At 47.5% G+C, this 16,788-nt stretch overlaps 1 protein-coding gene across 8 annotated transcripts in view; it reads right to left on the bottom strand.

Annotated features, from left to right (window-relative positions):
* Nucleotides 1-16,788, bottom strand: part of BCOR (BCL6 corepressor) — an 81,800-nt gene that overhangs the window by 8,327 nt on the left and 56,685 nt on the right. For 6 of the 8 annotated variants that reach the window (XM_088051574.1, XM_014251161.2, XM_014251155.2 and 3 more), the window contains 5 exons: nt 15,708-15,989; nt 14,954-15,304; nt 9,147-9,475; nt 8,546-8,815; nt 2,444-2,610 (listed from right to left, as the gene is read on the bottom strand). In XM_088051574.1, the coding sequence (XP_087907700.1) occupies nt 2,444-2,610; nt 8,546-8,815; nt 9,147-9,475; nt 14,954-15,304; nt 15,708-15,989 (1,399 nt within the window). The remainder of the gene's footprint in view (nt 1-2,443; nt 2,611-8,545; nt 8,816-9,146; nt 9,476-14,953; nt 15,305-15,707; nt 15,990-16,788) is intronic. The other 2 variants (XM_014251185.2, XM_014251190.2) reach the window with 2 other exon arrangements.

Below are 16,788 nucleotides of genomic sequence, written 5' to 3'. Positions count from 1 at the left end.
TGTCTCCTCCTTGCCCCTACACCAGCCTGGCGATTTTGTTTGTCTCTGGCTTCACCGGGATTTCTGATACCATGAGGAACCAGAGGCTGAACGCCTGCCTCATCCCAAAACACACAGTGCAAAGCCAGCACGCTGCTCAGAGCACCCGCAGCACTTCAGGCAGGACCGAGAGAGATCCACAAACTCCACAGAACTTTCCCGCATCCTTCACATTCGCACGGACATCCTGGACAGACCAAAGCCGTATCCTCACAACTTTTCAGGGTGTCCTCCAAAAAGCTGACGGCAGAGGCAGCAAGGCACAGAGCCCAGAGAGCTGCAGGTGACCCCCGAGCTGCCTCACCAGCACAGCTGTGCTCACAGCTGCACCGCAGCCACATCACTCCTCTACATCAACAGGCTGAACAGAACCACACACACCCACTGCCGCTGTCTGCAGGCTTCACAGCTTCCACAGCACGACCAAAAGTATCTTCCGACAGGTGGTGGCAGAGGGGAAAATAAAAAGCATATTCAGAGTCATTAAAAAAGCAGGGGAGAAGGACAAGTCTTTGATGATGTGCTTTTTGGGTTTTGGTTTGGGTTTTTTTTTGTTGTTGTTCTTGTTAAGACTACTGTATTTCTAAGGGTCGAACATGTTCTGGAATTTAATTTTGAAAGCCACACAGCTGAGGAAGACTGACACATCTTTCCTTGTAAAATTTAAAGGAGAAAAACTTTCAAGAGAGAAATGGGATTTACCTTATGAATGTCCTGACTTACTCTACAGAGACAGAGAAGTTCGATCCTGCCAAAAGACAGTGCATGACACAGATCCAAAGTTCCTTACAGAAGCTTCTGCTCTCTGTCCTGCCCAACTCAGACCATCTTTCCTCTGTATAATAGTTGTGTTTTGGATTCTTGCTGTCTGTTGGGCAGCTTTCCAAATGAAAAGTAAGTCTGCCCTCAGAAAAGAGAGGCAACAGCACGCTGAGTTCTGACATTACCATCTATGATCAGATCATCATTATGTTCACTTCTAAAATCCATTTTCCCAAAAACAACTTTTCAGGGTACACTGGCCAAGTTTCTTTCTTGAAAATCAGCTCCATCTGTGACTAGAAATCAAAGGTGGACTCTGAACTGGCGGGTGATTAAGATTGCTCAGACACTTCCCAGGGATAATTTTCTATATAGGTTATTCCAGCGAGTGAGACAAAAATAATTTAGGATTCTTTTTTGGTAACTCACCGCTGTTGCACAGGTCACGTATTAAAGCTGAAGGCAGCAGAAAATGCGAGGCTGTTTGTGTCAGCCTGGTGAGCTCAGAACCCTTACAAAGACTTGGGCGACAGAGGAGGAATCTGACAATCCAGTCGGGGTTTTAATGTTTCTCCAAAAAGCTTTCCTTTGGGCTCTGATGGGCTGGTGATGGGCCGGGAACAATGGACCATCATGGATTTTTAATGGACCATCCCAACCAGACCTCTTTTTGTTTTCCTGACTCCTCCCTTCCCAAGTTAATAAATAAAGAGCTTAAAAACAAAAGAAGCAGGCTCTTAGTTACGCTAATTTTACCTCCCTGGCTATTTGGATGGTGATAGGGAAGGAGATAAACCATTTAAGATAACAAGCTGCAGGAGATTCGAAGAATACAAAGCGACCTGTCCCCAAAATGCACAGACTGAATAACGCTCTGCATATGCTTAGGACGAGTTACCCCAAGGTCAGCCTCACAGAGGTGGTCAAAGAGGTGCTTTTGGAGATACACAAGAAGGTTTAAAAAAAGGTCCGGAGCAGCATTTTTTTATCCACAAAGCTAAAAAGAAAAGCTCGTTATCTATTCTGCCAGCACAGGAACTAAGCACCCCCACCATTCTGTGAAGGAAACGAAAAAAAAAAAAAAGGCTAATTCGGGATTAAAAAAAGGAAAAAAAAAAAAAAAAGAAAAACTAAATCCGAAATATCAAATGAGCAGATAGTTTAACAGTTCAGCAAACAACATTTTTATACAGCATATACAGGACTCACACACCCGACCGCCACAAAAGGCTGAAGTGCTCTCAAAAGTAACCCTGCTAACAAGGCAAACTCCACTCTTCTGGCACAACTCAAAGGACCTGGAGGGCACATGAGCAGGGCTGCAGCTCAAGTATCACTCCTTCCTGCCCTGCAGCTGGCAATTCCACTGACGAACAAAAACCAACCAAAGCACAACTTATTAAAATTCCCAGAAGAAAAAAGGAATGACGCTGAACTCGAGTCACAACAGAAGCGTGTCCCCAGTGCTTTATTAAGCGGAGAGCAGAGGAGGTCACGCAGCACTGCGCGCCCCTGCCTGAGGGCCAGCAGTGAGGCAGCGCTACCTGCTCTGAGTGTTTGGGGTGGGGAGGCAGGACAAGGGGAGGCTAAAGGAGAGGCACAGAGGGAAGGGAGGCGGTGCAGGGCCGGGGGTGCTGCTAACCTGGTCCCATCCTGCGCACTGCAGTTGACGTCCGCGCCGTACTCGAGGAGATGCCGCACGATGCTCAGCCAGCCCCTGGCGCAGGCCTCGTGCAGGGCACAGTAACCCGCGTTGTCACGATGATTCACATCACACGCCTTGCTTTCCAAACAATACAGAACCACTTCCTGGAAACATCAAGGAAAACAGATGAACATCAAGTTATTTCTTGCTGTGTAAATGCGCAGATTTCTCTGCTTGAAGGAGAAGCGGGCTAAAGACAAAATCCCCGTGATATGTTAAGTTACCCTCTATGAGATGGGTCAGTCAGAAAGAAAATAAAAAGGGGAGCTGTTGACAGTCCTGTCTGTTCAGGAGACACAGCAGAGACCACAACTTCTCTAAGCAGATTCATTTGGTCAAAGAGACACTGAGAGCTCCATGTTCTGCAGGACCCTGTAACCCCCAATATCAGGAATTGTCACAGAGGGAGAACATAAAAATTTCACAGACAAAAGTCACAACGTTCCACTTCTGAGAACTTCTACATGTAAAGCTAGTGGGAAGGTTGTTACTCTTACATCTGCATCTTTGTAACAGAAAATTCTGCAAGTGCAACAGCAGCGCAGCCAACGTCAGTTTGATTTTAAAAAGAAAAAGTGCATGACCCGAAACAAAACACATTTAAGACACATAAAGGATGGTTTGCTATCAGCAAACAAAAACCAGCCTGGCTCTATCGAGATCGGGGAAATCCCATTTTCACCCACCCCAGTTTTCTGTATGCAGAAGTAAAGCCAGGCGCCAGGTTCCAATAACGAGCCCGGCACCGCAGGAAGCCATGTGAATTTAACACAATTCATCTTGCAGTCAAATACACCACACTCCAGAGCCTGGGCCAGGCTCAGCTCTGTGCTGCCGTGCAGCCTTGGAACAATGACTGCTCCATCACTCAACCAAAAATTTAGGATGGTGCAACTCTTCCTCAGCTTGTGTAGGATGCAAAAGAAGGCAAAACAAAACAAAACACATTTCTAAGAGATGCTCAGTGCACAAAATAGCCCCCAGTTCCCAGATTAGCGGTAAACCATTAATTTTGCATTTGAGTGACATCCTTGCAAAGCCAGATACGGCACGGAGGGGGCGAGTGCTTGTTTTGCCAAAAGAAGAGAATAAAATGACGTCGGGCACAGTGCATTTATTCCTCCCGTTTCAAAATAAACCGGAAAGCCCGCAATAATCTGTGCTCTGGGTACACCTGACTCGAGAGCTGGTATCCAGGATACAGCATGAAGCTGCTCTTTTAGCAGGCCCTCATCAACCAGGCTAGAGTTGAGAGCTAATGAGCTGCCTGTCCCATGCTCCAGAGCATCCCCTCCACCTGCCAGGGGGGATGCACCCACCTATCCCAATGTCCCCACCACCGGGACCCCCACAGCCCCACCTCCCACCAAACAGGGGCTCTGAACACGCCTGCTGATCAGCCCAAAGGCAAAAAATCCATCCAGAATGGATGCTCTTTACCCTGCACATGCTCAAGCCCATAAGAAAGGGCTGTGCAAAATTATACTCCGGAGGTACAAATTTTCCCTCAAAACCAGACCACCCTGCCAGGCAAATTAGCAGACGGATATAGGTAGCAGAAGCAGCTGCTGTATTCAGCACCACTTTTAGCATGCAGTTACCATTTAAAATAGACTTTGCAACTCAAAATAAAAGATGTTTCATCTATTTTTGTAAAGAGGAAAGGCTTGTCCTAGGGTGGAATACCTACTACTGGACAAAAAAGCTAATTTTGTCGGGCAATTCTGTGTTAAGAGGCTATAAGAAGAATGTCATTAACCACAAAATGTAACCATAAAGACCATAAAACTCTACATTGTTAATTAATTAAATGCCTCATTAACTTTTTTTAACATGATTTATTCAATTTACAAAAAAATTAGCCACCACTGCCAAATACAGGAACATGTGGTGCCACAAACACACTTTTGGTTTCACAAGCATTTCTCGCTAAGGCTTGGGGAAGGCTGTGAGAGTGCCACAGGGCAACTTAATGCCTGTTCAGGTGCTCTATTTAAACCAGCATTCTGAAAATCATTCACAGTTAATCCAGAGTCAAACTAGAACACAACCAGACACCTCCACTCTGCTGCTTGCAGTTTCTTAGCCAAACTGCAAAAAAGCTATGTCCAAGTATGCACTTATGCGCACATGCATGGTCCATCCTCATAGGCAAGGAGCTGCCCTTCTTATGTACTCCTTTTCCAGGGGAAGAGGTCCAGAGCACCTCCCAGGCCCCAAGGGGCACTATTCCCCCACACCCAACCTGGGAACACAGCCCTTGGGTCAGGCATTATTCGCTGAGCCTTAACATTTCCCCAGCATCACACCAAACCCCTCAAGTGATGTCCACTCCTGGGCAGGATTCAGGAGCCCTATGGGAGCTGTGCAGGGACAGGATGGTGCTCTGGAGATTCTGCTCCTGTGGCAGTGGCACTGGGAACTCCCCATGCCTGGATAAGCCCTGCCCTCACATGTGCTTAAACTCCCTATCACACATCCCGCTAATTTCACTGCCTGCCTTCCCAGGAAGGATTTAATAACAAACTGATGAGGGAACTTTCCTAGTCCACTGTCATGGTTTCACCCCAGCCAAGGCCCAGACAGCCAACTCACTCACTCCCCCACCAGCAGGACCAGAGGGAGAATCAGAGAATCACAGGGGTCAAAGGTGGAAAACTTGCGGGCTGAGATAAAGACAGTTTAATAGGGAAAGCAAAAGCCATGCACACAAGCAAAGCAAAACAAAGAATTCATTCACTGCTTCCCATGGCTGGGCAGGGGTTCAGCCATCTCCAGGAGAGCAGGGCCCCATCCCACTTATCAGAGACTTGGGGAGAAAAACATCACTCCAAACATCCCCCCCTTCCCTCCCCAGCTTTATACACTGAGCCGTGGTGTCAGACGGTCTGGAATATCCCTTTGGTCACACTGGGTCACCTGTCCTGGCTGTGTCTCCTCACCAGTGTGGCAGTAGGAAAAGCGGGAAAGACCTTGGTTCTGTGTAAGCCCTGCTCAGCAGTAACAAAAACATCCCTATATTATCATCACCGTGTTCAGCACAAATCCAAAACACCGCCCCATACCAGCCACTGGGAAGAGAATTAACCCTACCCCAGCCAAAACCAGCACATCCAAAAAGCAGAAAGGCAGCCAGTGTTTCCTCTCACATCAAATTCATTACACAAGCCTTTTGTAATTTTTCTCCCAAAAGGACTCTACACTCCCTGTAATTCCCTCTTCACAAAAAGTAAATTACAGTTTTAAGACTACCATTATCTCAAGTCATTTGTTTCAAATGGGGAAAGCAGGATGGATTCGAGAGCGGCCATACACTGAGATGAGTTGGTAACATCCTGCTGAAGCACGGCCTGCCACAGAAGCCTAGGAAGGGAAAGGCAAAGCTTCCCACCAGCTTCATCAGGGATTTCCAGGGCCGAAGACCATTTGCTGCACAGTCTTTAAGTAGCCTTGCTGGCTGCAGCCCTGCAATTTATCTGAGCAGACACAAGCCACACTTCTCCTTCGACATTTCACACTCGCGTCAGCTTTACACACAAAGTCGTATCCGCTCGCCTCCTGCTTCCTGCGGTGATCCAGGGCACATCTGCACCGTGGCACTGAGAGCAGGACACAGGCTCGTGGCCTCACAGCATCTGGGCTCCCCATGGGTCCAGGAGCGATACACAGAGCTTGCCAGCACCTCTGCGTGCTGAAGGGTTTGGAGTGGGATCTCTGCACAGCCTCAGGGCATCCCTGCTGCAAAGGCAGGCAGGCTGCCAAGGGCAGGCACGAGCTCATCCGGTCTCAGGGCCATACGGCATTCCTGCCAGGGCTTGGTGGTGCCCTGCGGTGCCAGCCGCTTCCAGCTCCAGTCCTGAATCAGCACTCGGCTCCCTCTGTGGCCCTGACTATGCTAACTCCTGCCTCCCCTGCCTCTGAGCTGGCAAAGGGCCACCGGGCTGCCATCACAGCAGCCAGGCAAGCCCCCGTGTGCCCACCAGAGGCTGCTGCCCTGCTAACAGGGGTGGCAGAAAACTGACCTGCCACAGGTAGGTCACAGATACTTGCCACAGGTCACAGATCAGTGTAATACCTTGATTCATACAGATTTTTCTTCCTTTTTTTTTTTTTTTAACATTTTCTTATTTCTTGGCCATTCTCATTCTTTGTGCAGACAGAGGAAATTCAGCTCTCTACTAACTCCAGCAGTCTCTCTATCTATCTATCTATCTATCTATCTATCTATCGCTATCCAGGAAAACCCCTCAGCTATGGAGCTTCCAAGGATGATCAAACTATCACAGCTCAAACAGAGCTCCAACAGGGCGGCACAGACACCCACCCCTCTGAGCCTTGAAAAACACAGACAACATCAGATTCTGGCAGCACTTTGGGTGCATGGACTGGGCTCTTTCCCTGCCCTGCATTCTACCAGCAACAGAACCAACTGCTGCGACGCCAACACCACCTGAACAATCCAATCAAACGAGCTGAATATTTAAGCCTATTAAAAATATGGTATTCACCTGACTTTTGGGTGAATTCAAGTCAGAAAATGAAAATCCCCAACCAGCTGACAATGGGAAGGCATGATGGCACACAATGTTATGCACACAATGTTACCCACACCTTGGTGAGCCTGGATGTTTCCCCAGCTTTCTGCAACCAGCCAATCTGATCGCAGAGAGCTCCTGCTTTCAAAGCAAATGGAGAGCCCTGGGCCTCTGCTTGAGCAAGACATCAGCCCATCACCAAGTTTGGGAGCTGCTCCCATTGAGCTGTGCTCAGCAGAGGTGCTGGTCACAGAAAGCTGAGTGCCCAAGCATACTCACCCTGACAGACCCCATGCAGGAAGAAGATACACACCAATAGCTTGGAGCACATGCTACAGCACATTTTGATTTTGCACCCACAGAAAATCAAACCATTTCAATCAGAGAACACCATAGCAATGCTGTAACAAACACCTCTCCCAGCTAGAGATGAAGTGCCCTGGGTTAGAAGAAGCCTTTGTCTAAGGTAAACAGAACCCTTCCAATAAACTCTGCTTTCCAGACCGGGACAAGGTCTTGCTCCACACAAAGCTCTTTCCAGCTATACAAAGGGCATTTCAAGGTTTCAGCAAATCCCCAAGGCTGGGCAGGCCCCACCTGGACCTGGGCTGATGCCATCTTCCCACGTGGGGCTCAAGCCCAGCTGCAAGGTCCAAGCAGCCCTCTCAGCAGGACAGCAAACCCTGCAGCCATGCTCAGCCATCACTCCCTGCAATGAAACACCGCTGCACCAGATCTGAAATGGAGCAACAATGACGCTCATACCTACATGCCCATATTTCCCCAATAAAAGTGTGCTTCAAAACGGCAGAGCTAAGGGATTCATCGGTTTCTGATTTTTGTAGCAACAGGGGGCCCCTTTCATTAGTCAACATTGTTCCAGCTACACCAAGCAGCTCCAGACGCCGAGTATAAAGCATGCAGAGTGCTCCTATGAAGCGTCTGATCATGCAAGAGGACACTCCAAGTGCTACATCCTGTGTCACATACCAGATACTCCTTGGAGAGAAGAACAAAAATAAAACCCTTCTCCTAAACTACACGCTCTTCACAAACAACAAAAGCAGAAAACATACAGCTCATTAAAGATCACCATAAAGATTACTTGGGAGGGCAAAAAAAAAAAATACATTCGTTCTGTTTGCAGATGGTTTATATTTGAAGGGAAGCGAGGGTTACCAATAAAACTTTACCCTTTGCTCATTCCCAGGGGATGGTGCTCACCCCACATCCCTGCCAGCTGACCCAGCAGTGCTGTGGAGTCATTCCCACAGCAACCTGCCTCCAAACCCCACACACCAGGGAAGGGAAAGCAGCAGGGGAACAGGGGCTACAAGTTTCAATGACCCAACCGAAAGCTGATAAATCGCAGAATTTCCCACCTATAAAACCATGAAGAGGATTTTAACTTTTGAAATTTCAAAAGGAAAAAAAAAACAACAAAAAAACCCAAAAAAACCCCCAAAAAAACCCATCATCCCCCAGGGCACCGAGGGAGCCTCACCTCATAGCCCAGGCGTGCTGCCCGCTGCAGCAGCGTCTCCCCCGCGTTCTTGTTGACGATCAGGCGCCGCGCTTCGGGCGGCATCGGCCGGCTGGGGGTGGTCTCCGGCGGGGGGCTGGCGATGGGCAGCTGTGCGGGCTGCGCGAGCGGGAGCAGCGAGGGCGTCTGCTGCAGGCGCTCGTACGGCTTCTGCTCGTACGGCTTGGCTGGAGAGGAGTCGCAGTCTGAAGTCGGCTCCGGTCGCTTCCTGACTTTCCTCGTTACCGTTACCTGTCAAAACCATTACGGTGGGGGGGTTTTAATCTTTGTTTGCACGGCGCAGTGATGGGACTGCATTTTATCAGCAAGGAATTACACTTTTCTACTCGTGTTTAATTTTTAAAGGAAGACCAGCTACAGCTTTTTAAACACAAGATGCTTCACCTCTGCAACAGTGCCTTCAACTAAGGTTACGAAAAGCAAACACAAAATGTGCAAAGCATCCACAGACAAATCTGAACGCAATCCCCGCTACCCCGCATGCACGACAGTGCGTTAGTTTTAAGCAAGCTGGCTCTGCCTTCTCTGAGGCCGGTGGACAATTAAGTCTAAATAAAGATACCTTATCTTCAGCATTTTCGATATCTGTGGTGTCATCCCCTGTCAGAGATGACCTCCTTCTCCTCTCCTGCAGTGCCAAGTGTTTTGTTTTACACTGACGTTTCCCTGATGGCTTCTCACACTCGCTGTATTTCGGCAGCAGGGATGCATGTTGGAAATCCTCCTCTTCGTCTGTGTACAGCCCATCTGTCTTCCGGCTTTCTTTAATTTTCTGCTGTTTGGCAGCCAACCTCGAGGCTGGAGTACAGCTTGGCTGAGCCTGCCTTTTGCTGTTTGCATTGGTGGATGAAAGGCTCTTCATGTGCGGAGACACCGGGAATACGGGCAAGCCTAAATGGGAAGGAAAGGCATTACACATCGCATGGTGCGTTAAACGGAAAATGCATTGCTAGCACTTAACACAAGCTCCTCGGCTGCTTAAGAGATCTACAATTACATTTTCAAATCATTAATATTTTAAGTGTTCCACATCCAAACTGTAAATAGCATCTCGCCCGTTGAAGCTAACGCTTCTCGGGCTCTAATAAAAATCCCTGAATGAAATGCCCCGCGCAGGTGCCGGGCAGCGCCAGGGCCCTGGGGACGCGTGCCAGGCCAGCTTGGCAGTGCCACAGCCCGACCACCACGGGCAGAGTGGAACAGCTGCAGGGAAAAACTCGCCTCCTTACCCAGGACTGCCTGATCGGAAGGGGAACCAACTCCTCCAGCAGCCTGGGCCCAGCCTGGCTCCTCTCAGTGGGGTGCAAGTGCAGACACAGGGATGGCCAGGGAAGAGGGGACAGGAAGAAAGGTGGGAGAATGGATCAGATTTTAATGGGACAGCACAGGTGAGCATGTTGAGCTTAGCCCCAAGACAGCCATAAGACAGGGAATACCTCCTTGGCAGCATTTAGACTTCAAAAACAAACCAAGAGAAGAAAGACTACTCAAGGAGCCATCCCTACAGAAGCTCTGTGCAAGCTCTCCATCAGAAAGCACAGGGATTTTGCAGGAAAAGCAATCAGATATTTTTCTCCCCAAGAACTCCATTCAGAAATGAGTCTTTCTGGGACATTGGGACAGTAAGGCCGGTGCTCTGCTGCCTGTGGCAGGATACTGGCAGGGCTGGGTTTTCTCTGGGGATTAGCTCCAACAAGCTGGATCCCACAATCTGGGCCACATGCAAAAAGCATGGTTAGTTTTGGGGTTTTTTTCAGAGTGCAAGCAGGCTTACAACAAAACAAGGACAGGAAAGTTGACTTTTTATATTCTGAATTTCCCTTGCGAGGAGAATTGAGGTGACCTCAGAACCAACTCCTCTGCAGAAGAATTAAAGGTTGCAGGAAAGGAAGGGACATTTCAGCCAAACAACACCACACCACCAAGAGAAGGTGTGTAAAATCTTTAAGAACTTGGAAGAGGCTCCCTTGCTCTGAGAAGTCTCTGAAGTGATGCTACTTTCAGAACAGAAGAGATGGCAGGAGCAAATAAGCAGGTGCTCAGGGGAGAGATACCCTGACTTAGAGAGATTCGGTCCAGAACCAGTTGGTAAAACAGAAAATAAAATCTAGAATCCTCTTGGTGGGCAGTTTCACACTTCAGTCTTCCTTTAAATAGATCTGTGAAAGCAACTCACAGAAGGCTTTCTAGATTAAGGATGAAAACAGAAATCCCTCAGTTCTTTTGAGCCACTTTCTAGAAAAAGACACATACCACGGCTTGCCAAGCAGATGTCAGGGAATTTATGGGACACATGATGTGCAGATTGTTCAGCAAAAATCATATAAGTTTTTCAGGCTTTGCAAAACTGAAGGAAGGCACCTAGTCGTACGCTGAGCCTATGGATGCAAGGCTGTCTTTCCAACTCTGTAGACAGCACGAAGTAAGGAGTGTTTCATGTTCACATTCCCAACTAACCTAATTGAGTAGCATGTGAAAAGCCCAATTCCAATACAGAAGTACCATCATTACCTACTTAATCACTTACTAAAGAAAAAAAATAAAAGATGGAAAAGATGGAAAGCAACAGTGAGGAGCTCTGGTGAGTGCAAATGGAACAAAACAGCTGCATGCAGAAAAACTGCAATAGAATGAAAAACTCACAGGTCTGGAGAAGGACAGAAATACTGAAAGGATGGAGGGAAAAAAACCACAGGAAGCTTATCTCAAAGAACTGCAGGCTTTCCCATGCAGAGATGCCAAGGCATTGAAAGCAAAAGTTTAATCACCACAAAAAATGTGTACTCCTGATGTGGAGTGTGTCTGCAAACTCCACATCAACTCTGTGCTTCACTCTGACCCTCCACAGTGGTGACAGCAGGCACCAGACTAAACATGCACTGGAGCTAAGAGATGGAGAGTAGCTGTGCTCTGCACCCAGGAGCTTCAGGATCAGTAACACTGCAAGACGCCAGCACTACACATAAAAAGCCATGCATCAGCCTGGAAAAGGCAAGACAACAGGAGCAGAAAAGCAGCAAGTGATTAATCCCAGAATCCCACCCCATCTTTCTGACCACGTGAAGAGAGAAGAAAAACAAGAGTGAGCAGGAATATACCTAAATATCCATGGGAAAAAAAAAAAAAAGAAAACCCAAACCAAAAACCCCAGAAAACTCAGGCCTCTGACTGATGTGGGTTGTGGCAAGTCTGACTCAGAGCAGGACCTGTTTCCCTTCCCGCAGGAGCGGGCTGCTGGAGACGTCCGCGCGGAAAAGCAGCTGCTGCCGCGTCACCTGAATGCTCGCTTGTTCAGCTCCCACCCCAGCAGCTGCCTCCTCCTGCCTGCCAAGCCCGCGGCCACCACACTGCCTGCAGCCCGAGGCAGCTCCAAGGGGCTGGCACAGGCTTCCCAGTGGGTGAGATCCTCCTGGCTCCTCTCCTCGGGGCTTTTGCTTCCCTGCTGTTCGGGCTTTCTCCTCGCACCGGGTGAGCGGCTGCAGCTCCCGGGGGAGCATCACTGCACCGCCAGCAGCACGGGGCTATTGCTCAGCTGGGACCCCAGCACAGGTCGTGGCTTCTGCCTTGGTCACACAGCTGGGCAAGCAGTGTGATGCCCTGAGGAGGCAGTATCCCCATGTTCATGGACCTGCTGCACCCCGGAGACCCAGGATCACAGAACCATAAAATGGTTTAGGGCTTGAAAGGAGATCATCCCTTAAAGATCATCCAGTTCTAAACCCCCTGCCATGGGCAGGGACATATTCCACTAGACCAGGTTGTTATGTCCTTATCAAAAGTCCCTCTCCAGCCCTCTTTCAGGTTTTAGAAGGTGCCTAAAAGGTCTCCCCAGAGCCTTCTCTTCTCCAGGCTGAACAATCCTAACACCCCCTTCCCCTCAGCCTGTCTTCATAGCAGAGGTGATCCAGCCCCTTGATCTTCTTCATGGCCCCCTCTGGATGCACTCCAGCAGGTCCACGTTCTTCCCACGTTGGGAGCCCAACAGCTGGACACAGATTTGCAGGTGGGGGTCTCACAGGAGCAGAGCAGAGACAGAATCACCTCCCTCAACCTGCTGCTCACACTTTTTGGATAAACTGGGGTAACAAGCCCAGAAGTCAGAAATCTCCACATTCCCAGAGATTTGCAGGCAGGAGCGGCAAACAATCCTGCGAGTGTTAGACTGAGGCTTCAGAGGCACAGAGGCAACCCCCACGTCCTGTTACAGCCTACTCCTTGGGATACAACCTGCTGCCCAGCAGCAGAGACTGCCACAACTGCAGGCAGTGCTTGAGCACAGAGAACAGCTGTTCCCAGCCCCAAACTAAAAAAAAAAAGGCTACAAGTTACAGTGTATATTCTCATATTGCTTAAGAAAAGTCTGACTAGTCCTGAGCAAGACAGACAAGCTGGAAGTCTCCATCCCCTTAAGACTGTCATGCAGAGGATACTCTGTCACACAGTGGGGAAAAATGTCCTCATCCCAGCCAATTAAGAACAAGGAGATTCAAAAGTTTACACTTCAACAGGGCTGGAGAAGCACCAGCAAAATTATCCGAATGATATTCAGTGTCTTTGTTACAATGCCTTGTAACAGCGAGGCACAATTTAGTCAAGTTTATGGTTTTATAGCAGCTTCCAAACCCAAGAGTTTTTCATGTCCACAGGGCAACTGGACCTGAACACCTTTGGGAATGGTGCATAAATTGGGATCCACCTCTTTTTCTTTCCTGAAGCCATGAGCCTGTCACTGCCACAGGAGGCATTGCAGGGGAAAGTGAGAGCATCCTTACACAATACAGTTCTTGTTAGTGACCCTCGTTTAATCTCTACAAGGTATCTCTCTCTCAAAGTACAAAGGTGAGGGGCACGGGTGTCTGAGCCGATACCATGCTCACCAAGGCAACACATAAAGCAAGGAAGTAAGAGTCAAAGCTCTGTTTAAACCAAGTTTTGATCTCCTGCTCCACAAATTCTTTTGGAGAACCTTCCCCATCAATAAGCATCAAACTTCGGGGGTTTCTGCCCTTAGAAAATCGTACCAAGGAGAAGGACAGATAAGGAGCTCCAGGACCAAAGGGAAGCTGATACTTTTGCCTTGACTGTTTCACAGACACTACCAAGGAAAATCCTCACTGGCACAGGATGATCTGTACTCGGTCCTTTCTACGGTGTGGGACAAGAGGATCCACTCTCCTCTTGCTTCTCTCTTTTAAGGGGATCTCAGCTAAACTACAAGTTAGGCCAGCTGGAATGTGAATGTCTTCCAGTCGATGAAGCTCCCAGGTTTGTGAAGGAGGAAGGAGCCCAAATGCTATACATGGAGCTCCTGCTCTCAGAAATAGTCTTTCCTCAAAAACAAGCAGAGGGCTTGGAGAGGTAAGAGCAGGAAAAGAGAAAGAGAAAAGGGGATTTTCTCTGTCGACTGTTCAAATCCATTCCCCATCAGTTTTCCAGCCAGGCTACAGCAGCAAAATGTTGTGGGGAAGGAGAAAAACATTGCAGAAAATGTGCCCGGAGGCTGAGGACAGTGAGGACAGGAGAGTGACCTGTCCATCCCAATGAAAATTTGGTGGATTGTACCCATGGGGTCTCCCCCAGGATAGGGAAACAACAGAAATGGGAGGGAGGATGGGGAAAGGAGGAAGTGGAGTGAGGGGGAAAGAAGCCAAAAACAAGTCAAGGAAAGCTGATACACTTTGAGGAAGCAATCCCTCAAGAGAGAGCTTCTGGAAGACCTCTGCCAAGGGGACGGGAAGTGGGGTGAAAGGGGTTTACAGGATGTGCTCAGAACCAGCAAAGCATCCTTGTCAGGAGGACAATGAGCTTTGCTCTTGAGCATATGGCCTGGGAAAGGCAGGGGAAGCCAGCAGTGCTGAGGGTGCTGGAGGTGTTGGGTTCCCGAGATCAAGAGCTGCTATAGCTGTGCTGACGCTATTTCAGAAGCTCACAGCCCCTCAAATCCTATGTGTGGTTAAACATTAAACACCCTTACACCAACTAGCAGCCCATTTGCTCCCTCTCTCACCCAAAAGCATGCCCACATTCTGTGCCCTCCCCAGATCTCCTCTAGAGTTATAAACTTCATCTTCACATCATCTACGAAAATATTTAAAGCCAAAACACACACACACACACACACACACACACACACAAACACATAGTTACACACACATACACAAACACGTTTTCTTGTCTGACAAATATCAGCTACAGTAAAATTCTTAAAGAGGTGTCAGTCCTTATAAAGGTGGACATCTACAGAAACATATATAATTCAAAAAAAAACAAGAAAGAAGAAAAAACTCTCGACAATTCCTTAACACCGGTGGCAGCATGCGTCACTGTAAATGCTAAAGCCAGCTGGTTTCCCTAGTAGTCTCTGCATACCTTGTTCATTGTCACTTGTTTTGAGGGACTCTTCAGACCAACTTCTATTGCTTTTGGCCTCTGACCTTTTCTTGGTGTGCCTTTCTTCTGTGAAGTCTTTGACCTTTGCAGTGGCCTCTGGCTGAACAGCCTCAGCTAAATCTTTCCTGCTTTGCCGGCCCAACTTGCCGGACGGGGATCTCTCTGGTGACACCTGCTGCTCCCATAGTTCCCTAAGATGCTGCAGGTGACGCTGCTTTTTGGGATGGAGCCCTGTTAATTCAATGCACACCTTCAGGTTGGTCACCTCATTACAATTGGGCTCTTCTAAGTGGTTAGAGGAATTTGTCATTTCCCTCTCAGGCCAGTCATCTAATGGAAAAATAACTAAAAATTAATCAAAAAGCCCCCTCAACTTAAAACAAAAGCTACATTTCACTTTCGGGGCATATAGTCTCAGCTTTACCACCACACTATGCATTTTAAAGCTTCGCTCATTAAGGGTTACATGCACTACAGTAACTTGCACTGCTGTGGCTACAGTGTCCAATGACTAGTGCTTTATCCTTACATACCAAGTTTGGTTTTTTTATATATACATATATATATACACATATATATACATACATATATATACATATATATAATTTAAAAGTGAAATGACAGTGCTCACATTAGTAACTAGCAAGTTCAAAAATGGAAACACATTAAGCCAAAGGGACGTTCCTTTCACGAGACATTCCTTGAGAGAGACCAAAGCAAAATGCTGTCTTACCTTTGGAGTTCTTCTTCTTTTTTGCTTTTGATACAACTTCGTCCTGCAGTTCATCCACAAAGCTCTCATTTTGGCTGCCATCATTTTGCACTCTCTCACCAGAGTGTTTACGTTTCCTGTCCAGACGTGGACATGAATGTTGGCCAAAATCTTCTGTTGGCTGGTCTTCTGCCTTTTCATATACAGAATGTCTCTCTAAATAACATTTCTCATTTGAGAGATCTTTTTCCTCTGGAGTTTCAAGAAAGTGACCTCGGTTGTTTTCTGTACTAGTAAAGTTACCTAAAAATAAAAAACAAACAAACACCACAAGACCTAATAAATATGACACAGTTCATTGTGAGAAGGCTTTGCTCTCTGATCTCTTCAATGTCATCTGCCTCACGACTTACAGCTCATGAGGCATGCAAATAAACACAAAATTGTACTTGGGAACAAGTCTCCTCTGCCCAGCCTAAGGCAGCAGTTTTCTCAATAGTTAAGCACAAAACCCCCAAATGCACACTACTTTGTGTTGTTTTTACATTAATTTAAGGAGCACAATATTCACTATACTCGTATCCATAGAAACATCACAATATGCTTTTTTAAATAAAGAAACATCTTTAGATACTGAAAGCACAAACCCTCTTCAGAAAGCAACCTCACCCCCCCTAAACTGGCAAGTAACAATCCAGTTCAAAAATACCTTCTGATGACAACCAAGTATTAGTCCTCCCTTAATTCCTAATCTTTCACTAACTTCTCCCATCAAATTGCAGAGTCTGACTTAAAGGCAGTCATCCCTTCTCCTGGAGATATAAATGGGATACAGAACATGCACACACGGACACAGAAATACCACTAAGAATAGCTGTGATATTTTGCAAAAAGCACTACTTGAATCCAAGGTTATAAAAAGGCTTCCTCACTTCAAGTAACCAACCAGTCACTGTACCTCACATGATCTCTTTCACCTCCTTTTAAAACAGACCTCACTTTTTTCAGGGAGTATTTCCAGCAATAGCTAGAGGGTGAGCTCTGAAAAGCTTACTAGAAACTAGTCTGACAAATTAGCCACAAAAACACCCAGGCTGCCTCG

Source organism: Pseudopodoces humilis, chromosome 2 (assembly GCF_049639895.1).
Source record: "Pseudopodoces humilis isolate 2021_Gansu_Grassland_sample_001 chromosome 2, ASM4963989v1, whole genome shotgun sequence".
Taxonomy (NCBI): Eukaryota; Metazoa; Chordata; class Aves; order Passeriformes; family Paridae; genus Pseudopodoces; species Pseudopodoces humilis.
This window is presented reverse-complemented; position numbering and strand designations above follow the sequence as displayed.